The sequence below is a fragment of the Eublepharis macularius genome, chromosome 4 (assembly GCF_028583425.1).
Source record: "Eublepharis macularius isolate TG4126 chromosome 4, MPM_Emac_v1.0, whole genome shotgun sequence".
In the NCBI taxonomy this organism is placed as follows: Eukaryota; Metazoa; Chordata; class Lepidosauria; order Squamata; family Eublepharidae; genus Eublepharis; species Eublepharis macularius.
The window spans coordinates 185259767-185282814 of NC_072793.1; the positions used below are offsets into that span (position 1 = coordinate 185259767).

General features: G+C 47.2%; 2 protein-coding genes across 2 annotated transcripts in view; both read right to left on the reverse strand.

The window, feature by feature from the left end:
* LOC129328492 (major histocompatibility complex class I-related gene protein-like) overlaps positions 1–22170 on the reverse strand; it is a 34071-nt gene extending 11901 nt beyond the window's left edge. The window contains exon 1 of the mRNA XM_054977597.1: positions 22150–22170. The gene's annotated coding sequence lies outside the window, so the exon portion shown is untranslated. The remainder of the gene's footprint in view (positions 1–22149) is intronic.
* LOC129328485 (class I histocompatibility antigen, F10 alpha chain-like) lies at positions 2163–22271 on the reverse strand. The gene is made up of 7 exons (XM_054977585.1): positions 22165–22271; positions 16793–17059; positions 13073–13348; positions 9414–9698; positions 8875–8961; positions 7352–7390; positions 2163–2612 (listed from the first exon to the last, which is right to left on the reverse strand). Exons 1-7 carry the CDS (start codon positions 22235–22237, stop codon positions 2602–2604), a joined length of 1038 nt encoding a protein of 345 aa, XP_054833560.1. The 5' UTR covers positions 22238–22271; the 3' UTR covers positions 2163–2601.
* Between the last annotated feature and the right edge of the window lie 777 nt (positions 22272–23048).

Genomic DNA, 23048 nt, shown 5'->3' on the forward strand with positions numbered 1-23048 from the left:
GTTAAACTGATGTTTGTGCTTCCTTAGAGCGAGCTAGTTTGCATAGGACCATTTAGGTGCAGCTCTTCCCGCCAGGGGAAAGGGGCGGTTTATACTAAATGGAAGTGAAGTGAAGATTCCCTATTGGGTGATTCGTTTTATTGGGATGCAATTAGAATTCATGTACTTACTCAGGGATCAATTACAGTGTCCAGTTGCAGTTAGACCAAAGAGACACAGAAATGTAGACGTTAGAGAGAGAGAAAAAGAAACAAGATGGGAATTTAGTTAGCTATTCGTTGTTTTCTTTCCAATGTAATCCTTTCACCTTTACATGTAGTACACTTTTTTGACCGGAGCTAAAACACACAAGTGTCCGCTCTGCTTATTACTTCTGCTGCGCATGAATCACTACGAATCCCAACATTAAGACAGGTTTTTGTTTGCATTGCTTTACCAATTCATGAACCGTTCCTGACGCCTGCTTTACTGGAGGTCTCTGCTGTCTGATGAATGTTTTTCCTAGTTTGTAATCTGCCTTGATTCTTTCTCTTTGTTGTTGTTGTTATAAAATTTTATTTGGTAGCACCTAAGCTTGCCAACATCCAGTTGTCCTGAAGGGCAGTATGTAAATTGAATGTTGTTGTTGTTGTTGTTGTTGTTGTTATTCCACCTTAGATGTCTCACAGAGGGCTGGGGGAATGAACTGGGAGGAGCTGGTCTCTCCCAGCAGGTTCCGCTGTGCAGCATCAGCCTGCGCATTGGAAGGGGCTGTCGTCCTCATCCGCCAGGCTTCCATTGCCCTCCCCAGATGTTCCCTCAGTTGGGGTGCTAGTTTCCAGGGGATGCACCTGGCGTTGGGGACACCTGCCAAGTTATGGGTTCTCTTGCCCCTTCGGCTCCCTCCCTGGGCTACTCAAGCTAGTGTTGAGGCCCCCAAGGCATTTGGTCCACCCTGGAGTCTGCCAAACAGCACTTCTTGGCTGCCATGACAGCTGAGGGGCTGTCACAGGGTATAGCCATCCCCACTTATGTAGCAGGTCACAGAACTGAAATTAAATTCTTTTTAAAAAACATTTTATTGAATAGGTTGAGAACAAACATAAAAGAAAAAATATACATTTCACTATTTCTTTCTCCTACTGAGTACAGATTTATCTCCAACCCACCCTTTCCCTCCCCTCCCCGTCAGACCTCCAACAGCACTTATACCCTATAATTCATACATTATTCCCTCTAATTCTATTATTTTCCATAATCTTCAAAGGTAAAGTTACAATCAATACTAAAATCAACAAATTACATAATACTCATCAAAAATTATCCATAGACTGAAAAGTTTATTTTAAAAAAAATATATCCATAGACCACAGTTGGTCTTTTATATCCCAATTCTTTTCCAGATAATCTTTCAGTTTTCTCCAATCCGTCAGAAAATCATTTGAACTTTGTTCTTTTAGCTTTCTAGTTAATTTGTCCATTTCCACCATATACAAAAGTTTTTGTATCCACTCATCAGCTTCTGGTATCTTATCTTGCTTCCAATATTGTGCATACAACAATCTCGCCACTATAATCATATACCATAATAATGTTCTATCCCTTACATTTATAGTTTCTAAGTTAAGTCCTAACAAAAACATTTCAGGATTTTTCTGCAAATTGCATTTCAAAATTTTCAGTATTTCAGCATAAATAGAAGACCAAAATTGTTTTGCCTTATCACAAGTCCACCACATATGGAACTGAATTAAATTCTTGAAGGGCTTGGGGCGTTTCTTTGTCCTCCTTCCCATGTCTTGTACAATATTCCTGGTCCTTGGTCGAGGCATGCAGGAACTCAATTCAGATCAACAATGTGGCTGATCAGGAGAGGGGACTTAAATCTCCCCCTCCCTCTCCCTCAAGCTAAAAACAGCCCAGCTGTTGTTTGCCTTATTTTTGGAATCTGTGCACCCAGTGTCAGGCTATGGCATTCCAGACTTGATAGTCTGTTTCACTCCCTTCTGCAAGAAGACAAGGTCTTTTGATTTCAAAGGGTTTATTGTGAAAGACAGCATTCAAGCCCAGATGTACATATTCCAGGATTAGAGGTCCTGGCCGAGCAAAGCGTTGTTAGGAATGAATCATAGAGTAAAGGTTGTTACATTTCACACTCCCGGAGCCCAGCCTCCCCCCCCCCCCCCCGAGTTCATACAGCAAAACTTCTCAGAGGAGCGCTGAGCTGGCCAAGGTTGAGACAGCAGATAAGACAGTATCCTTTCCCATGGAATCGGCTCCTTGCAGGTATTGCCTGGAGGGAAAGAAGTCTAAACACTACAGGATTAAACATGGCGTTACTTAGGTTAAAACAGGTTCTGACACCCAGCACTGGAGCCAACAGTGCCTCAGCCAGACCGTTAAGCATTTAAAAGGCTGCCAGAGGAGGAAAGGGAACAGTTCCTGTTGACAACAGAGGATAGGACTCGAAACAATCAATTTAAACTACAGGAGGGAAGGTACCGGCCGAACCTTAGGAAAGACTTCTCCACGTTAAGAGTCTTGGCTGCCCATGGATGTGGCGGGTTCCCCCTCATTGGCAGTCTTCAAGGAGTGGCTGGACGAATCCTTATCGGGGATGCTTTAGGCTGTTCCTGCATTGGACAAGGGTTGGACTGAAGTGGGGGAGAAGACTTAACCTCTCATGTCATGAGCACCAAATTTCACTCAGGAATTTTCAGCTTGGCGTGCCTGTTTGGCAATCCCCTAGATGGATGCAAAACTACCAGAATAACACTTTGGCTGTGGTTCCACCCTGAGTCAACTGAAAAAATAACCCTCTTCCCCCACCAACACTCACCTGGCTGGCAGGGGAGGGTGGCACGAGGGTGGGCCTCCTGGGCATGCTTCCAAAGCGGCACAAGGATGTCACTTTCAGGAATGACGTTACCATGCCATCCCAGGAGTGCTCCCATGCTTCGCAGTGGGCAAATTTGGGGCCCAAATCAACCCACTGCAAAGGGCGGAGATGCTCCCTCACCTGCACAATAATGTCACTTCCCAGAGGAGGAAGACTAACGTGAGTGCTGGGTCCCCCTCTCCCACTGGGATGGTAAGGGGACCTGGCAACCCTAGGTCACAGACAGAGAGCAGGTGTCATGCCAAGAAGGCCCCGCAGAGCAAATGTCACCAAATGACCACTCAGGTAAGCCAGTCAAGCCGCAGGCTGCAGGGAAATACATCGGAGCACAAACCCCAGGTGGGCAATCCCTTCTCCAAGAGGGCTCTTAGTAAGACCCTGAGCAAAGTCAAGAGGGAGGAGTCCCTCCCCAAAGTCAAAGTTCAGAGCACCAAAAAAGGACTGACTGACTAAAGGACAGAGGTTGTTTTTGCGGTGAAATGACTCCTTAGCTGCACAGGTAATAACAAGGGCTATAATTTGTACTCTGTTGATGCTCAGAGGCTACCCTAGAGAGTTGTAAGACAAGTGGCTGAAAAACCAGTTTTGTAGGGGTTCTGATTATTACAATCAAAGCACTTCACGGCCTTGGCCCAATGTACTTACGAGACCACCTCCCTCCCTATTTCCCTCCACGACAGCTTCGCTCATCTGAACAGGGTCTCTTGCAGGTGCCACTCTGCACATGGGCAAAATCAACAGCAGCCCATACATGGGCTTTCTCTGTGGTGGCCTCTGCCCTATGGAAGAGCCTGCCTGAGGAGGTCAGGAGACCCCCCGTGCTCCTGGCTTTCTGCAAACAATGCAAAACCAAACTATTCAAAAGGGCTTTTTCTCAGATAGCTGGGCGGAATTGTAGGGAGGGAGTCTCAGGTGTTTCACTAATGAGTTAGGAACCATAGACTTCACCATTATGTTGCCTTACATATTATTTGTTGCTTTAAATATGTACTCCTGTTGTTTAATATTAGTCGTAGAATTGATTATGTCCTGTTTCAGCAATTCTTCAACCCTGTATTGGATCCTTGCTAATGCTATGTCTTTGTAAACTTGTATTCATTTACCCTATTTGCGACGTCACACAAAACTCGCGCGAGAAAATGCAATATTTTGCGTTTTCCCCGCAACGTGGCGCGACGTTCCGGGCGCAGGTAAGCCATCTAGAAATGGCCCAGCTCTGGGCAGACGTCACTAGATTGCAAATGGCTGCCAGGCTATGGTACAACTGAGTCCTCCTGAGAAAATGCAGAGTGGTAATTCGACCCAGAAAATCCAGAAACTGGGAAATATCAGCATTACCCAGCAGGTCTGGAGTCAGGAATAAAAGAATGAACTAATGGACTTCTTTTGGTTAGAGGAAAGGAAGGACGCTCTCTCTCTTTCCTCCCAGCCACAGAAAAAAGGAAACCAAATTCTGAGACTCATTTGCCTCTCTCTCAAGATTTACTGCTCCTGGTTCTGCCATCCGTGAATCACAGATATGTTCTTTGAGTTCCAAGTTGGAAACTTAATTCCCAGGGATATGGGGGCCTAATTTGGATTAGGACCATAGCAGACAGAGAATCTTAAGCCTCCTGCTGTACTACTGGACTGATCTGAAATGGCCCCAAACAAATCATTTGCCAATCTTGTTTCGGCTAGTAAACATCCCAAAATTAAGTGCTAAGCACAGAACTCCCAGAACGTACTGCTCATCAGGATTGAGGCAGAAACAAGGCAGTCTGTAGTTACAGCCTTTGGTTCCAGTATTATTAATTTTTTTTTGTAAGGCACATGGAATTTTCTTTTGCTCAGTAGTTGCTAGTGAACATTTTCTTGGCAAATACTTTTCTTCTAATGGCTAGCAATTGTTTTTTATTTTTATATAACCCGTGTTACACAGTGTTCATTCTCCTCCCATGTAACTACCTAAAATGGCACATGCTAAAGAGCTGGGGAGAGGCCTCCTTTCTGAATTTTGTTATTATTAAGACAGGTTTAGATCATAAGAACTGATCCCCCTAAGAACTAGAAGTGGGACGCCAGGAAAATCAGTGTAATTTCCTTGGAGGAAAAGGTTTGAAGTACCTTCAAGATAAAAGGGTTTTGTTTTTTTAATTAACAGGAGCGCTACAACAGATTTCTGTCTGCTCCTATCGGAAGAATTTTTGGTTTACTGTGGATACAGGGAATAGGGTTAAAATAACATGAGGACCCCCTCTTAAAATCTGGACACATTCTCCTCAGTGTCTGTCACAACAAAGGCCCCTATCTCCAAGACTGGTATCAAATGAACCCCGCCCCCCCCTCCATAACACACCCCTGTTGGAGCTGGTCACTTCCTGCAAAGGGGGAGGGGGGATTCAGTATCACCAGCTTAGTTGTGGAGAAGGCACTCCAAACCCTTCAACCCCCCCCTCAATTCTTTTCAGAGTTAATAAAGCACACACTACTTTTGATTTGACCCTGGATCCCTAACAAACTATATAATTTGACCCAGATGGATGGGATCCAAGAGTGTACAGAGGGGATGGAGAACCCAGAAATGGACAGGGATCCATGCAGAAGAGTTTACTCACTTGGGAGTTGCAGCCAGAGGGTGTTCTAACTTGGGGGTGCATTCCACAGGCCCCTCATTTCTTTTTCAAGCCTCCCTGCCCCCTTGTCCCCCAGCTTCTTCCTCACCACTCCCTTCCTCCCCACAAGATACCCTCCCAATCCTGTCCTTCAGCCATAAGGCAGATTCCCCCACAGCTCCCACTGCCTCAAATCCATGCCTTGCCCCGCTCTCTTTCCTTCCAGGTGCTGCTTCCAGGCCCGATGCCACCCTTCAATCCACTGGATCCCAGTCTTTTTTATTTATGTCATTTAATTATTTTTGTATCCCCACCCTCCCAGCCCCTCTTTCCAGGTTTTCCCAACCCTCAGCCCTTTTCCAAGGGCGTTCCAGGCTTTGAGAGGGGGCTCATCAGGGCCCGGCCTGGAAATAACCACTGGGGGACTTGTTGCCCTGTGTCTTGCATGATTCACCCAGTCCTGGCAGACTGCTACTATTCAACAGCAACCACTGCATGAAAGCCAGTAGGATGTTTTGGTTAGAGTTTCAGACTAGGATCTAGGAGATCCAGCTTTGAATCCCTTCTCTACCACAGAGGCTCACTGGATGACCTTGGGCCAGTCATTCTTTCTCAACCTAACCTACTCCACAGAGTTGTGATGATAAAGTGGAGGAGGAGGAGATGACGTAAGTTGCTTTGCTTTGGGTCCCCGTTGTGGGAAAATGGTAGATATAAATTAATAAATAATAAAAATTGCTGGTTGGGGGACAAATAAATGGTAGGTTGGTGGGTGGGTTGGAAGGACAGAAGGAAGCTGGGGGCTGCCAGGAGGTAGGAAAAGAGGAAATGTAGGAGTGGGATACTGAGGAAAGTGAGGTCCCCCCTCAAGTCCTTGTGGGTTCCCCACTTGTTATCTCACAACAGTTAAAGTATTTATAAACATTCTATAGTATCCCAGTAAATTTGTCCAAGATGTCATTGGGGCATGGCTTACACGTAGGTGACACCCAGTTTTTGCCAATTTCATAAGATAAGAGTTTACAGCCTGTTTTATCCTGAAAGTTCAGGGCAGGCTGTTGGGGATTTTTTAGACACGACAAACTTGAGCTAACTCAAGGGGGGGCGCTTTAAGGAGGGATGTTTTGTCTAGAGAGAAATGCTGCAGAGAACTATGGGGAGACCAAAGTGGCCCCAGAGAGAAGGGAGGAAAGCCTGCAACAGACCCACAAGCTGTGTGTGTGTGGGTGGGGGGGGCATTATGCCTGGAGAGAGCAGCACTTGGAAATCAGCCTCCAGCCACCCTCTTCTGCCGATTTCTGTGGAAGACACTCAGGGCTTCCCCTCCATTTCTCAGGACTGTTTTGACTGATAGTAGTTTACTGTTTGAATTTATTATACGCTGTCTGGAGGGTGTGGTGGAGAGGCAGGAGAGAGACACAGCAAACGTGTTTGTTTCTGTTTGTTGTGTAATTTGGCCTTCGGGCCAGCTCTCTGGAGGATCTGCTTGGACCAAGAGAGTTGCCAACCTCCAAGTGGTGACTAGAAATTTCCCAGAATTACAACTGATCTCCAGGCAACAAAGATCAGTTCCCTCGAAGAACACGGCTGCTCTGGATGGGGGGACTCTATGGCATTAGACTCCGCTAAGGTCCCTCCTCTTTCCAACCCCAGCCCTCTGCAAGCTCCCCCCCCCCAAATCTCCAGGAATTCCCCAACCCAGAGGTGGCAACACTAGCAACCAATGAGCAGCCTGTAGATGGGCTAAGACCCTCTCCCTTTCCCAGACCACTTCAATGGGGAGTTGAAGAGAGCTTGTAGGTCAATCCAGCCTTCACTGGACCCCCATCCCAGCTATTGGGCTGAAGGAACCCCCCAGAGAGGAAGGAATGTCGCTCACCTGGTGTTTTGTAGCCACCCTCGGGACGATTATAATTTTCTACAGGAAAAAAAATAACCAGGAGGTCAGAGCTGGCAGACATACTCAGAGACCTCCCCAGCCACACTCCCTGCCCCAAGCCCCACCCCCCTGCAGATGTCCCTCTAGTCTCCTTTTAGCCAACTTCCAAAGGCTCCCCCAGGCAACTCTTGGTTCAAGAGAATGGGGGTGCCTCATTTACGCACAGAGAGGAACAGAGAAGCCCCTCCCAAGCATCCAAGTGGAGGGAGACAGGAGTAGTCTCCTCCACCCCTGGAAGGAGGCTTGACCCTATTTAGAGCTGCCTGGAAGGAGGGGAGCAGACAAGCCCAGGTTCCTAGAATTATGGCATCAAAAGAAAATTCCCCTCTGAAATGAGAAATATATTTACGCCAAATGCATTCCACAGAAGTTGGTGAGGCTTAATTCATTCCCAGTGTGTTTAAGTTCTGGGTAAAAATCCAGCTAGGGAACAAAATGACCTCATTGGTCTTTCACTCCCCTGAAATTGGGATTTTGTAGGTTCTCCATGAGAAGAGTATTCTCGTTTCCAGAACCCCTCTTCAGCATGGGGATGGGCTAGAGGGCCTTCAGGCCAGAGGAGGGGGCTCCAGGCAGGGCTGGGGGACACCAGATGCTCGGCCCCTCCCTCCTCTCCCCCCGAGACACTGAAAGGACCCCTTATCTGGGGGAAAGGCCTGTGACCTGCCCCACCTATGAGACATCTTACTTGAGAATGCTCAAGTGAAGAGAGGCGCAATGTTGGCCGAGAAACATTAATTTCACCTACCAGCTGCGGGTGGAGGGGGAGGCAAGGAAGAAATAAACAAACCCTCAGAGGAGCCATCTCCCAGCTCTTTGCAGAGAGGTGAAAGTGAGGAAGCCTTCTGCTCTGTCTCCTACGTTTCCCGGCTAACATTGCGCCTCTCTTCACTCGAGCATCTTTATGTAAAATTTCTTGTCTATGTGGAAGTTTTTAGTGCTGGTTCTATGTCCTGTCATATCTGTTTAGTATGAGTTTTACTGTTAGCCGTCTTGAGTCCTGCTTTTTGAGAGAGAGGCGGGCTAGAAGTAGTTTAAAGCAGACCATTATTTTCCAGTCCATGTTCAAAATGCCATTATGAAGGAAGGGATTGTGAATACAACAGATGCGAGGCCCCCATCCGGCCTGACAGAGGCCATGTTCTACCAACACAACTCTCAGTGAGGATCTAATAATAATAACATTCGATTTATATACCGCCCTTCAGGACAACTTAACTCCCCTCAGAGCAGTTTACAAAGTGTGCTATTATTATCCTCGTGACAATCGCTCTGTGAGGTGGGTGATGCTGAGAGAGTTCCGAGAAGCCACCCAGCTGGCTGCAAGGGGAGTGGGGAATCAAACCCGAGTCTCCACATTAGTGTCCTGCCGCTCTTAATCACTACACCAAACTGGCTCTCTCACTCACTGAACACACACACAAACACACACTGCCCCACCAAGGCATTCCCTGTTTACTTACTCATGTGGAAGGCAATCCCAGCCCCTAGCAGGATGAGAGCAGCCAAGACACCCCCGAGGATTCCTGCAATGAGCCCCAGGTTGGATGCTGCGGATGAAATGAAGGGGGGAAATATCATTATTCAACCTGCCCGCTGCCCTCCAAAGCCCTCGGCAGAGATTTTCCAGCCAAAGGATCTCAGGCCACTGGAAGTGTCAGGCATTACATTTAGGGACTCCTGTGTGCAAATACAAGCTCCACACATAGTCCATGCCCTCATTCCTCTGCCAGAGAGGGGCCCCTGGAGCCCTTCTGTAGATTCTGCCCTGACACACTCACTCAGTCTCACTCCTTTAACAGAGCAATTGGTTAGTTCCTCCAAGCAATCAAGCACAGGGACCTGCTGGGAGATGGTGCTGAAAATTGTGGCATTGCTGAAGGGTGTTTGTGGCTTTTTCTGGAGTCCCCCCTTCCTCTATGGGCAAATATTCACCTTCTAGACTCTGTAAGCCCCACCCCACCCCAAAGAGGGCCAGCCTCTCCTCTCCCCAGTCTCTCACCTGGCTCCTCCAAGGCCAAATCCAGGTCTTCCGGCAGGCTGCTGTGTCCCACCTGGCACCGGTAGCGGCCCCTGTCCTTTGGGTCCACCTCGATACTGAGCCAGGTGTGGTAAGTCCCATCTGAGTTGGGGGCGACACCCCCATGGAAGGTGTCCTGCCACTGGTCTTCCCCATCTTTTGTCCAGGAGATGACAATCTCCTGGGGATAGAAGCCATAGGCCTGGCAAATGAGAGTCTCCTGGCCATTGTAGCCCTCCTTGCGTGCCACCTTCACTGTTGGGCGCTCTGTGGAAATAGAAGCATTGCTACTAATATGGTTCCTTCCCATGTGCTAGTAAAAGAAATGCTGCTTTAGTTCACTGTTACCCAAAGTGGTGGTTTTAAAATCATAATGGAATTCCACCAAGAATGATTATCAGTCAATAAAGTCAACAATACCCTGACTTGGCTAGGCCAGGAGAGCCTGATCTTGGCCGATTCCAGATGACTAACCTTAAGGCGCTTCATGCCGCCCTCTTCCGGATTGCGACGGGGAAAATGCGAAATATCGCGTTTCCTCACGCGAGTTTTGCGCGTCGTCGCGCAAAACTCGCGCGAGGAAACGCGATATTTCGCATTTTCCCTGTCGCGATCCGGAAGAGGGTGGCATGAAGCGCCTTAAGGTTAGTCATCTGGAATCGGCCCTTGTCCGATTTCAGAAGTGAAGCAGCATCAGCCTTGGTTAGTAATTGGATGGGAGACCTCCAACAAAGACCAGTGTTGCAGAGGCAGGCAATGGCAAACCACCTCTGATAGTCTCTTGCCATGAAAATCCCCACCAGGGGTCACTATAAGTCAACTCTGACTTGAGGGCTGGATTTCGTTTTTCAAAGTCAACAATATTCGAAAGGGAGAGCATCCAAGAAATCAGAAGGATGTTCGAGGCTTGGAAGTGAAGCCAGAATGTTTTCGGCTGCCTTTGAAAGATTGAGTAGGGGAGGATGGAGGCACATCCCCCTGGGGAGGTTGTTCCATAATTGTGGGAGCACCATCAAGAAGACCCTCTCTTGTGCACCCACCCACCAAGCTTCATCCGCTGATGGGACAGCCAGGAGGGTCTTTCCCTGTGATCTTAACTCCCAGGAACATATGAGAGAAGATGGTCCTTTAGATACCAGACCAAAGCCATGTAGGGCTCTAAAGGACAAAACCGACATCTTGAATTGTGCTCAAGAACAGATTGGTAGCAAGTATAATTGCTATAATATCAGAGTGACATGCTCCTGACTGATGCAACAGCCAAAGCTGAGCAAAAGCTCTCCAAAACCACCACAGCCACCTAGTTTTCTAAAGTGACTGCTATGTCAAGGGGCTTCTCTGCGCTAGAGGTCTCGGCACGCGTTCATCAATTGTAGGGAGACACAATGTTAGCCGGGAAGCATAGTTTTAAAGACAGAGCTGGAGATGGCTCCTCAGAGGGTTTGTTAACTTCATCTTCACCTCCCCCAAGGCTCTGTCAATTTCACCTCTCCAGTCTAAAACTATGTGGGATTGCAACCAGAGGGCAGTGAGGAATGGAAATGGGCTGGAGCTGCCTTCCAGAGCTGGGCTTGTGTAACCCTATGAGGTAATTAGTTTAGCCCAGTAGGGTGGAATCAGTAGCTAGAGCCAGGCAGCTGAGCAAGAAATTGGTTGCTGGGGAGCTGAATAATAATTATTAGGATTGTATTGTTCTTGCAGGGCTGTAATTCCCCAAGAGGAGGACAGAAGCCTGAGTTCCAATTGCTTCAAACTGGAAGGATTGTGGCAAAGGACTCTGTCAGTTGGTGGAATCTGACAAGTTGAACTGTTCACCTTGAGTAGTTTTCAAAGACATCGTTAGTTGCAAGTTTCTGTATAGTTGCATTTTTGAGTTTGTTTAAAGAAAAAAATATGGTTGTTTTGGATTTTCCGGGCTGTATTGCCGTGGTCTTGGCACTGTAGTTCCTGACGTTTCTCCAGCAGCTGTGACTGGCATCTTCAGAGGTGCAGCACCGAAAGACAGGGATGATGCCAGTCACAGCTGCTGGAGAAACGTCAGGAACTACAGTGCCAAGACCACGGCAATACAGCCCGGAAAATCCAAAACAACCATCGTTCTCCGGCCGTGAAAGCCTTCGACAATATAAAGAAAAAATAGTTGCATAGTACTTGCGGAGAAACGCCTGTGTGGTTTCTGGAGTTACCTTTCCATGGGCTGCAGAGGGGAGGGGCGAGTTCTGGAGTGGAATGTGATTGGAGGGAGAGCGAGTCAGTCAGTGGGAGTTGGAAGTGGACAGTTGGCGGCTGGACAGCTGAGGGGAGAGAGATGGCTCTGAGGGGAGAGGTAGATCTAGGGCAACCCCAGGTACCAAAGGATCGGGCCTGCCCTACACAACATCGAATTAGGGCATGAGGGAGATAGAGTGGGGGTTTCTTTTTAGGTTTTATTAGTCCTTCCGTTCACTGTTTATTTACCTGTGTATAGTTAGCAGTTCAATAAATGGGTTTTGGAATTGATGAAGGAAGAAAGCTCTTCTGTTCCACATAGTCCCCCAACTGCTTGAGCCCACTAGCAGAGGAGGGGGGTTAAGAGGCTGTCCCGTCTAACCAGGACCCCATACAGAGACAGTGGTGGCAGCGAATACCTGGAGACAGGGAAGGGAGACAGCCTCTTCAGGTGCCTGGCCAGAGGCAGAAAGGAAGGGGTAGGCAGAGCGGGGTCTACCAGTGGGAGGAAAGGCCCCGTTCCGCCACAGTACTAACTGTTAAAAGATTTTTTAAAAATATTCTTAAAATTGTGCAAAAATTTGCTTCCTGAGCCCCATAGAACCCATACAAAGAGAAGTTACATTTGGATCTGGAGAGATTCTAATTGGCTGAAGTTTCCCTTCTGGCATTTCCCAGCCCCTTCACACAGCTCTAGTGTATAGAAAAGCCTTTGCCCTGCCGCCAGCTCTGTCTTTTAAAATTACCCTTCCAGGCTAACATTGCATCTCCTGACACATGTTCTTCATGTGTCAGATGTCTCGTGTAGAGAGACTCAAGCAGTACTTCCCAAGCGTGACCCCATCCATAGTTCTGCCCCATGTCATTGAATTACTTAATCTTGAACCTCAAGACGTCTGTTGCTTTAAATGTGTGCTACCTGTGCTTAATGTCAGTCCTAGAACTGATTATGTTCTGTTTCAGTATTTCTTCTACTCTGTATTGGATTCTTGCTAATGTCTTTGAAAACTTGCATCTATTTACCCTATGGCAATGTTTATGGAGATGTCCTTGACACTGTATGGAAATGGCCTTGATACTGTATAGAAATGGCCTTGATAGTGATTGTACTAATCTCATACTGTGTAATCCGCCTTGAGTCTCAGTGAGAAAGGCGGACTATAAATGACATAAACAAATAAAAATGTTTTAATAAATAAATAATCTGATTGCTGTGAAGTGTGTGGCACCCAACTGTACCGATTACGTATCTCTGCCTTCCTCTGGCTTCACCTACTTACGCTACTGATTCAGGCCTAGGGTGCTAAAGCATTAAATGCGTATATATGATGACTTCCTTGGAAATGGAATTGATAGAGCCCTGCTATCTATGTAATGTGCAGATCAACTCTTCTGGCTAGGAGAAGGGATGTGTAGGAATTGCCCCTCCGCACCTGTCCTCAGCAGCATCTCCTCCCCATAGGCCAAGAACTTCTGCAGCCACTTGATGCATTCCACCTCCAGGTAGTACTTCTCATGGGCAGCAATGGCTGGCGCAGCCTCCCATGTCCGCTTGGTCACTTGCGCTGATGCATCAGCTGCTACCCAGGTGAGGGTCTCCTTGTCTAAGCTGAGGAAGTCCCTCCCATCGTAGCCAAACTGGTTATAACCTCTTTTGTGCCCACCCTGGGTCAGCTCACAGCCATGCGTCCACTGCCAGGTGTGAAACCCTGAAAAAGAGAGACAGGTTGGGAAGTGACAGGAAAACCAGAGGCAGGCCAGCTCTGGGTCCCGTCCGCACTCCAAATCCCATGGAGAAAAAAAAATATGAACCATGGGGGTGAAAAGGCCATCTTATATGAGAAGTGTGGTTTGTGACATTCCTTTCAAAATTGAGAAGTACCAGGTAAGCAATACGACCCTGCATGCAGAAGTATGTAGCCACCTTGCTGGCAAGCTTGATTCTCTTAAGTTATCACCCTCTTCTTCTGGGGTGGCTTTTCCAGAACTGCCCTGTCAAGGGTTCCAAGCCCCTCGGCCCAGCTAAGTGGAGGGGACACAGGCTGCCTGGAAGGCCTTTTTCAAATAGCACACACATTACAAAATGGGCAAGAAGAGAAAGTCTCACTCTTGCCTAGGTAGACTGCCACCAACTCCTTAGCAATCCCAAGGCTGAGGAGAAAAGGAACAAAACTCCAGAGCCTATTAGGGAATTAACAAAACAGAAGCCTGCCTTGCAAGGGTGGTTTTTGCAAGCAGAGGTCTCAACACAAAGTACTGTTATGGTAGGTGGTTCTCGAGCACACACAGGGTGAGTTCAACACAGATTTTATAACCCTGAGGCTTCAGAGTCACAATAACCCACACAAAGTAAAATGTAATTGTTTACTAATCAGAGCGCAAGGTTATCACAAAGCACAAGACAGAATGTGTGGACAAAACAAAAAAGGCTATAGCAGCACTAACTCATACATACCCCAGTAATTCCTTAGGAGGCAAAGCAAGTTGGTTTCAAAGATGTAGCAATCAAAGTCTCTGGTCAAGAGTCTAAACAAGTCAAGCAGCACCGCAATCTCAAAGCCTCAGTGCCCCTCTAACAAAATGAGCCAGAAGCAGAAGAAAGGGGAAAGGGCAGTTGTCTGTTGCTGACACCCACCACAAGCTCAGACTCCACAGCTGAGACTAGAGTGGCACAGGCCTGAACCACCAACCAGGTCACAACTTGCTAACATCACCTAAGAGATAGGTGTCTACGAGCAAAAGGGAAGCATATCAAGGCCGATTCCAGATGACTAACCTTAAGGCGCTTCATGCCGCCCTCTTCTGGATCGCGACGGGGAAAATGTGAAATATCGTGTTTCCTCGTGCGAGTTTTGCGCGACGACGCGCAAAACTCGCGCGAGGAAACGCGATATTTCGCATTTTCCCTGTCGCGATCCGGAAGAGGGCGGCATGAAGCGCCTTAAGGTTAGTCATCTGGAATCGGCCCTGGTCTGCAGCTCTTGGCACACGGCCCAAATCCACAGGGGCGAGTTTGATTGCCAGTTAACTAAAAAAAAAGTTCAGCTATGGATGCTCAACTTGTTGGCACCAGCTAGAACATCTCATCTCATCTCATCTCATCTCATCTCAAGGACAGAGGCAGAGAAGCGAAAGTAGCTTGCTGCTAGTGAGAGATGAAAGAGGCCTCTCAAAGTGGGAGAGTGGAAAGAGAATTTCTCTCAGAAACGAAGCCTCTGAACTGACTCTCAAGAAATGGCTTCTCCTACAAACGGAAACATAGCATTTTTTCTTCACATGCCCCATCAAAAAGGCAGAGGGAATCTTCCTCTTGCCGTCCCAGAGGGAGACAATCAGCTTGGCTGTTTCCAGATGGCTTACCTGAAGCTGCTCCATGCCGCAATGTTGTGGATCGTGCTGGGGAAAATGTGAAATATCGCGTTTTCTCATGCGTTTTGCGCGATATTTTGCGTTTTCCCCGGCACGATCCACAACATTGCGGCATGGAGCGGCTTCAGGTAAGCCATCTGGAAACGGCCCTTTTCTCTTTAAAAAAAACCTTTTATATTTTTGTTCAAATACAGGTTATATTCAACACAAGACCCAAAGCGGCACAAACAGGTACACGCCACACAAACTCACACAGTTTGTACAAGACAGAAAGAAGAAAGTGATCAGTTGGGTCACTGGTGGCATGTAGTCTGGCTCTTAGCTGAGCCTTGGACAAGTTTAATAACTGAACTGCCCAAGATGAGTGTTAAATGGCTTGTGAGTACAGTCAGCCCAACTCCCTCGACTGCTGTCCTGCAACACTTGATCCCAGTGGTGTTATTTCATTGTATAAAGAATCCTGCTGTGCGATTGAATCATTTTATATAAGGAATACATTTTATTTACATTGTTTCTTTGCCTTAAAAAGTTTTTCTTTGCTTGTACTGTTTTTCCATTTCCTCAATCTCAGTCCCAAAGCATTCTTTTGTTTCATTTGCGGTTAAGATTAGATTGTTTTATCATATTTTGTTCCACTCACTGGCTAACCCAACAGCCTTTCTCATACCTGTTATACTCACTGCATTGTTGCGTTTTACCAGGAATCTTAGCTATTCGGTTTTTTAAAAAAATGTTCATTTACTTGCTGATTGGCTAAATAGTGCTTATCATATTTTAAAGCCATGAGCCCCAGTGAAAAAGGCAGACTATAAATTAAGATGATGATGATGATGATAAAGTGTATTCTTGTGATATTTGATGTAATAAAGATACACAGAAAAAAGGGAGCCATTCCTCTATAAAGTTGTGGGTATACATCCTTTTCACTTGGTGCAACATAATTTCTCAGATTTTCTAATGCCAGGCCAAAATAATCAGGAGATATGACCCATTTCTACTTTTGAGCTATTTGTAATTTGGCTGCGACCAATAATAGGTTTACCCATTCTCTCCTAACTGGAACATCTTGAATGATTCCAGAAAGACTCACCACCATGTTAGTCTGTGGCATTGATTTCAATGGGCTTAGACTGGATTAACTCTTTTTAGGATTGCACTGTTACAGTTACAAGCAAGAAACAGGCGCACGTGAGGAGATGTTACAAAGAGAGGCCAGTGTGAAGCAAGAACCCAGAAAAGAGAAATAACCTCCTCTGAGGGTAATGAGGACCACACCTATAGCTACAAACCATACTGAAGAATAAGATGGAAAAATATGAGATTGCAATGGGTCAGTTGCCATGTTGTCTTGTCTGTATGAGAGAATAAAAGTCACCAACCTGAGAGAGAAAAACAACATGGAAGGGATCTTCCTCAGTCTGCTCAGGGAATGGCATTTTCCCCATCTCTCAAGTGGAGAAAAGAATGTATTTATCTGATATTTCTAAAGGAATACAAACAAGCCTCTGATTGATTGGGAAATGTGGCATATACCTATTTTCATTAGTAAATTTAATAAAATCTAATAAAATAGATAAGGCTTCAGTCAGACATGATGGTGCCAAAGACTATTAGCCATTTTTATTACCAAGATGAACAATTTTCCTGCTCCTCTTCATTTGGCTCTAGTCAAACTGCGAAGTATAAGCGCTCCTCCCTTGGAAGGAAAATCCCCCTTTCTCCCCCCCCCAACTCTGGAAGCTGTGGGGCAGGGGACACCTGTGCCCCTCCTACCCTTTACTCACCCTTGCTGTGGTTGTGGCGTTTCCAGAGATGGTCTTTGAAAAACTGTTCCACGTTCTGTGAGAAATAGGTCTGCCAGTACCAGTAGTCCGTATTGTCTTCCTCAACCTTCCTCACCCAGGGGGCTTGGGGCAGCATCTGCCGGGTGTTGCTGTCATACCGGAGGAAGCGTTCGTTGTCCAAGTACCCCACAATGATGAACTGGGGAAGTTCGTGGCCAGGCTCGGAGACGCTCACCTTGAAAAACTTCATAGTGTGTGAAGAGGGGCCTGGAAAAAAGAGAGAGAGAAGGGCAGAGTTAAGGGGGACCTGCAGCTGAGGAACAAAGGCCAGCGGTCAGGGAGAGCAAGCAGAGGAGTGGACCGAGCACTGAAGCCTTTGGGTCTGTTCCTGGTGGGCCACTCCCCTGGTGGCTTAAAGGAAACTAAGCCAAATAGACCCTGAAGTGCTCACACTTAAATATGAAGGTGCCTTATACTTAATATCACCTCCGTATTGTTTGGTGTCTACTCAGAAAGGCAGAAACCCTCCAGGGTCTCGGGCAGAGGTCTTTCATGTCACCCATGATCCTTAATGGAGATATTGGTAATTGAACCATCTGTTTGCTAAGCAGATGCCCTCCCACTCAGCTACGGCTGCTCCATTTCAATCCATCCCTACCACAAGCACGCGGCCACTCATTTTATTTTATTTACTCTGCCTTGCCCACAGAGCTACAAGACGGATTACAAAAATTAAAAAACCATGCAACAAAGCAGTATAAAACATGGGCCGTTTCCAGACGGCCCCCCGCCTCGCGAAACGTCGCGCATCACGCGTCGTTGCGCAGAAAACGCGAAATATCGTGTTTTCTCGCGCGAGTTTTGCACGATGTCGCGCAAAACTCGCACGAGAAAACGCTATATTTTGCGTTTTCTGCGCAACGACGCGCGACGATGCGCGACGTTTCGCGAGGCGGGGGGCCGTCTGGAAACGGCCATGGTGCAAAAAAACAAAACAAAAACCCCTGGATTAGAGAATTTTAAAAAACAATGTTGTGAGAAAGTTTCAGTTGGATAGCTGTGTTGGTCTAGTAGAAAAACAAAATTTCAGTCCGGTACCACTTTAGACACCGAGAACGTTTCCTCAAAAAAAGCTCACTTTGTCAGATTCAAATGAGAATTAAGATCCACCAGCCCTTATACCCTGGTCACAGGGGCCAACTGTAGTCATGATACAGAGGTACAATGGTATGGCTGGTGTTGTCAGGCCTGGTGATCGTGTAGTAAATTTATTGCACATAAAACCACCAGCCATGCAGTTTCAGGTTTATTCACTGACTCATCTCTCAACCTTATACATGCCATCATGTCTGCAATGCCTTTCCACTCTCTATATCTGACAGGCAAGACAGTCCCTGTACACACACACAAAAAAGGGACATGAATCTGACACTAAAAATCACAACACTCAGAATGTTTTAATCTTCAAGGCAATTCCATTTACGGGACACCACTGACTTCCTCAGGAAAATATAGTCCATTGACAACCTACCAGATGACACCATCCTAGCAACCATGGGTGTGGAGGCCTTGTACACCAATATCCCACATGCAGATGAACTGCAAGCCATAAGGAATATTATCCCGGACAAAACCACAGCACACCTCGCTACTGAACTTTGCCACTTCGTACTCACTCACAATTACTTCAAATTTGGTGACAGCTTATATCTACAGGTTAATGGCACAGCCATGGGCACACGCATGGCACTACAATGTGCTAACATAGTCATGGCGGACTTGGAGCAACGCTTCTTCAGCTCCCATCCACTGAAACCACTACTATACTTAAGATTCTTGGATGACATCTTCATCATTTGGACCCATGGGAAGGAAGCCCTTGAGAGATTTCATCAGGACTTCAACAACTTTCACTCTACTATCAACCTGAGCCTGGACCACTCTACACAACAGGTAAACTTCCTGGACACCACTGTACAACTACATAATGGACAGATAACTATAACGGAAACCCACAGACCGATACTCATATCTACATGCTTCCAGCTACTACCCTAAACATACCACTTGGTCAATTGTCTACAGCCAAGCCTTATGTTACAATCGTATCTGCTCCAGTGCTCTTGATCGGGGCTTCCACTTAAGAGATTTACAACAAGCATTTTTGAGACTACAGTACCCACCAAATGAAGTGAGGAAACAAATCAACAGGGCCAGACTAGTACCCAAGAACAGCCTGCTCCAGGACAAACCTAAAGGAACTAACAACAGAACATCACTGGTTGTCACCTATAGCTCCCAGCTCAAACCCATCCAACGTATCATCAGTGATCTACAACCCATCCTGGAAAATGATGCCTCTCTCTCAGAAGCCCTGGGTGGAAGACCTTTCCTTGCCTACAGAAACACCCCCCACCTGAAACGACTTCTCACTTACAAGCATGAATCAGCTAGCAGAGTCACCAGCACAGGTACCAGGCCCTGCAACAGACCCAGATGCCAGCTCTGTCCTTACATCTACCCAGGAAATACAATTACAGGACCCAATGGCGTCAACTACACTGTCTCTGGCTCTTACAACTGCTCATCCTCCAATGTGATATATGCCCTCATGTGCCAACAATGTCCATCTGCTCTGTACATTGGACAAACCAGCCAACCTCTGCACAAAAGAATAAATGGACACAAATCTGACATTAGAAATGGCAACATCCAGAAACCAGTGGGAGAACGCTTCAATCTACCAGGACATTCCATCAAGGACTTAAAGGTCACCGTAGTTCAACAGAAACCTTTCAAAAACAAAATCCAACGGGAAGCTGCTGAATTGGAATTCATATGTAAATTTGACTCAGTTAGGCTGGGATTGAATAGAGACTATGAATGGTTATCTCATTATCAGAAGTAACTGACTTCCTTAACAGAAGCAAACTGATCTCCATATCAGAAGGAGCTGTTTGCATCTACTCCTCCCTCTCCCCTCCACCTATATATCTGACCAGTTTCTTCTTGCCCTCCATGCATCTGATGAAGAGAACTGTGATTCTTGAAAGCTTATGCTACAATAAAGTTGGTTAGTCTTAAAGGTGCTACTGGACTCTTTTTGTTTTTGCTACTACAGACTAACATGGCTAACTCCTCTGCATCTAAGGCTTAAAACTGGCAGTTCTCCTACAGAGAAGTTTCAAAGGGAGATTACAAGGTAAAATCATCACATTAGAATTCATCAGCTAGTTCAGAACAATGGACTCCCCCCAAAACTCAATAGGAACAAAGGATTCTTACTTCATTACAGATGCTAATTCTCTGCATTATCAATATCCCCTTGACCTTACCCTGCATACTGAATCCAATTGGCCCTTCTTTGCAATACCCCTCCCAACTTCTGACCTGGATAGAAGGGCTGATGGATCTTCATTCTCAAGGAAGTAAACTCTGACTCATAAAAGTTGACACCCTGAAAAATTATGTTGGTTTTCAAGGCCCTACTTCAGTACAAATAAGATAACATGTACAAAGTGTCATAAACTATAGTCCTTGTCCTTTTATAAAAGTGTCTCCTGAGCCATTCAATTTTATTATAACCCTGTTCCTTTCATAAATTGTAAATGCCTTTGTCTTTTGCAAGCACAACTGCAAACATGCCCAGTACATGAGAGAGGGATTTTCAGTCTTAGTGCACACCATCTTAATTTTTGCCACCTGACAGGTAGGAAAGAAGAAAAGTTAACATTTGTATTTTTAGACAGAAACAGACTTAGACAGTAATATCCCTGATTGTTTATATTGAGCTGTTTTTTAAAACTTTGTAATCCAATCATTACATCATTTATTGTATGTCTTATACTGTTCCTATTGCATTGTGAAATTTTGTAAGCTGCCTTTTGTAAGCTGCCTTTTGTAATTTTGTAAGGCTTTTGTAATTTTGTAAGGCAGACTATAAATAAATAACATAGGAATTATCACTAACGCTGTAACATAGAAGTTAAGTGGTTGGGCTGTGAATCAGCTCTCTGGTGGTTCAATTCCCACTCCTGCCATGAGCTCAGCAGGTGGCCCTGGGTCAGCCACTCCTCTCAGCTCCAGCACCCCAGCTGTGGGGATAATAAGAGCTCTGAGGTGGGGGGGGGTCACTTGTTGCTGTCATCATCTAGATTAGGTTTCCTGGGTACAACCGGGTAGCCTTTGGGAGGAACAGATGCTGAATTAAATGGGCCTTTGATGTGCTCTGAGGGCTGCTCTAACGGCTTTCTCTTCAGCAGCAGCCTAGCTGTGTCCCAACCTCTTTCTGAAGGGACCATTTACTCTTCTGGCTGGATCCTGTTTGTATCTGCGTCAGCATAGTGCTGCTGTCACACCCATCTACCTCTCAGCCTTCTAGCTTCCCTTTCTAATGCCCCCTCCTCTGTTCCCTTTGCTCTTCTGCATGTATATTTCTTTCTTTGAGGTGCTACTGAAAGCACCTCAAAGCTCTGGATTGGGAAATTCTTGGAAATGTTTGTGGGTTTGGAGAAGGAATGGATCTGAGAGGGGGATAATGCCATAGAGTCTACATCCCAAAGTAGCCATTTTCTCCAGGGACAGCCGTTTTTAAGTCGGGAGCTCTCCAGCCACCACCCGGAGGTTGGCAAGCTTAGGTGCTGCCAAAGGACTCTCGCCTGCTTTGTGGCAACAGACCAAGGCTGCTTGCCCCCAAGTTGCACGGATGTGCTATGCCTCCTCCTATGCTGCTGGCTCAGAGCCAGCAGCATGAACTACGTGATACGCTATCAGTCTCCTCAGAGCAGCGTCTGAAACCCCCATCTAAAGGCCAAGCTACAAGTGACAAATGACACTTGAACGGCAAGTGGATCGAGTGGAGGGCAAGTGAACAGGGAGGAATACACTTGCCATTCAAGTGTCATTCGCCGCTTGTAGTTTGGCCCTAAGAGCAGCAGATGGTGTTGTAACTGGCCCCAGGTCGCCCATGGCAGAGCAGGGAATCGAACTTGGGCCGTCCAGATCCTAACCCGTCACTCTAGCCACTACACCATATCAGCTCTTTTGGCTGCCGTGGCCTCCTTTTGCATGCCAAGGAAATGCCTGCAGACGCACGCACAGGGGTGCTTTGGTCCAGGGGGCAATTTCCGTCTCCCCTCAAGTGACGAATTACACTTGCCTGGCAAGTGAACACTCAGGTGTACTCCTCCCTGTTCACTTGCCCTCCACTTGATCAAGTGGAGAGCAAGTGAATGGCAATTGAACAGAGAGGAAAACTCGTGAGTCGGTTCACTTGCCAGGCAAGTGTAATTCGTCACTTGTAGCTTGGCTCTCAGCTCTGTGCCCCGCGCCCGCGTGGTGTCAGGCCCCCTCCCCACCTCCGAGGCGCTCACCAGCCCACGATCCCCGCAGCCGCATGAGGAGGATTGCCCCTGTCAGCAGAAGGCGCCACTGGAGGAACCCCATCTGGATCCGGGACCGGGACGCCTCTGGCTGCGCTCAGTGTCCCGTTGCGGGTTTAATGCGGAGCCGCCAGAGCCGCCCGAGGAGCGGAAAGCGGAGCGAAAGCGGAGATTGGCCGACGGGTGAGGAGTGGACCAATAGGAAAAAATGCCCGCGCCGGTTGCTAGGTAGAGTCCGAAACCAGCCCCCGGGGCTCTTCCGAAAGGCTTCAGCCGCCTCGCCCGCAACCGCCTTTGGGGAGGCGAGAGGGAGGGAGCGCGGAGGGGACGCCGCGGAAGGGGCTCCCTTGCGGCTTATGGGGCGGGGGGGGGGAGAGAAAAGCCTCCCTCGGCGAGCTCAGCCCGGCCTGCTTCGGCGCGTCTGTGCGGTGGCCCCGGGGTGGCCCCGGGGTACAGATGCAACCGGCGCCCAGGCGCGGAAAGGCGTCCGGTCGGCGAAGAGCCGTCCAGTTTGGCCGGCAGCGGCTCTCTGGGATCTCGGGAGGAGGAGATCAGAAGGAGGTTTTTATGCTTTCTGCCAAAAAGCTCAAGGGGGCTTTTTGGAAGAACTGTAGTCAGACTGTAGTCTAGAGGAGCAGCTCCGGGGAGTCCCTTCTGCGTGGGAACAGGATTGGGCCCGTTGCCCGGCTTATTGTTGGCATCCCCTCACTCTGCCCTTCCTAACCCCCTTTCTTCTTCCTGCGATGACTTGCCTTAGGCAGGCAGTTTGTGTTGCCTTATGTGTTGGGTTTGTATTAGAATTCCTGTACCTACTCAGAAGTCAATTACACTGTCCAGTTGCAGTCAGACGAAAGAGACACAGAGATATAGAAGTG

Excerpts from the sequence above, each read along its gene's own strand:
- LOC129328485 (XM_054977585.1), bottom strand. The coding sequence starts at position 22,237 with ATGGGGTTCCTCCAGTGGCGCCTTCTGCTGACAGGGGCAATCCTCCTC. Across the intron at positions 13,349-16,792 it reads ACGCCACAACCACAGCAAGG|GGTTTCACACCTGGCAGTGG; the intron begins GTGAGTAAAGGG and ends TCTCTTTTTCAG. Across the intron at positions 9,699-13,072 it reads GGAGATGCTGCTGAGGACAG|AGCGCCCAACAGTGAAGGTG; the intron begins GTGCGGAGGGGC and ends CTATTTCCACAG.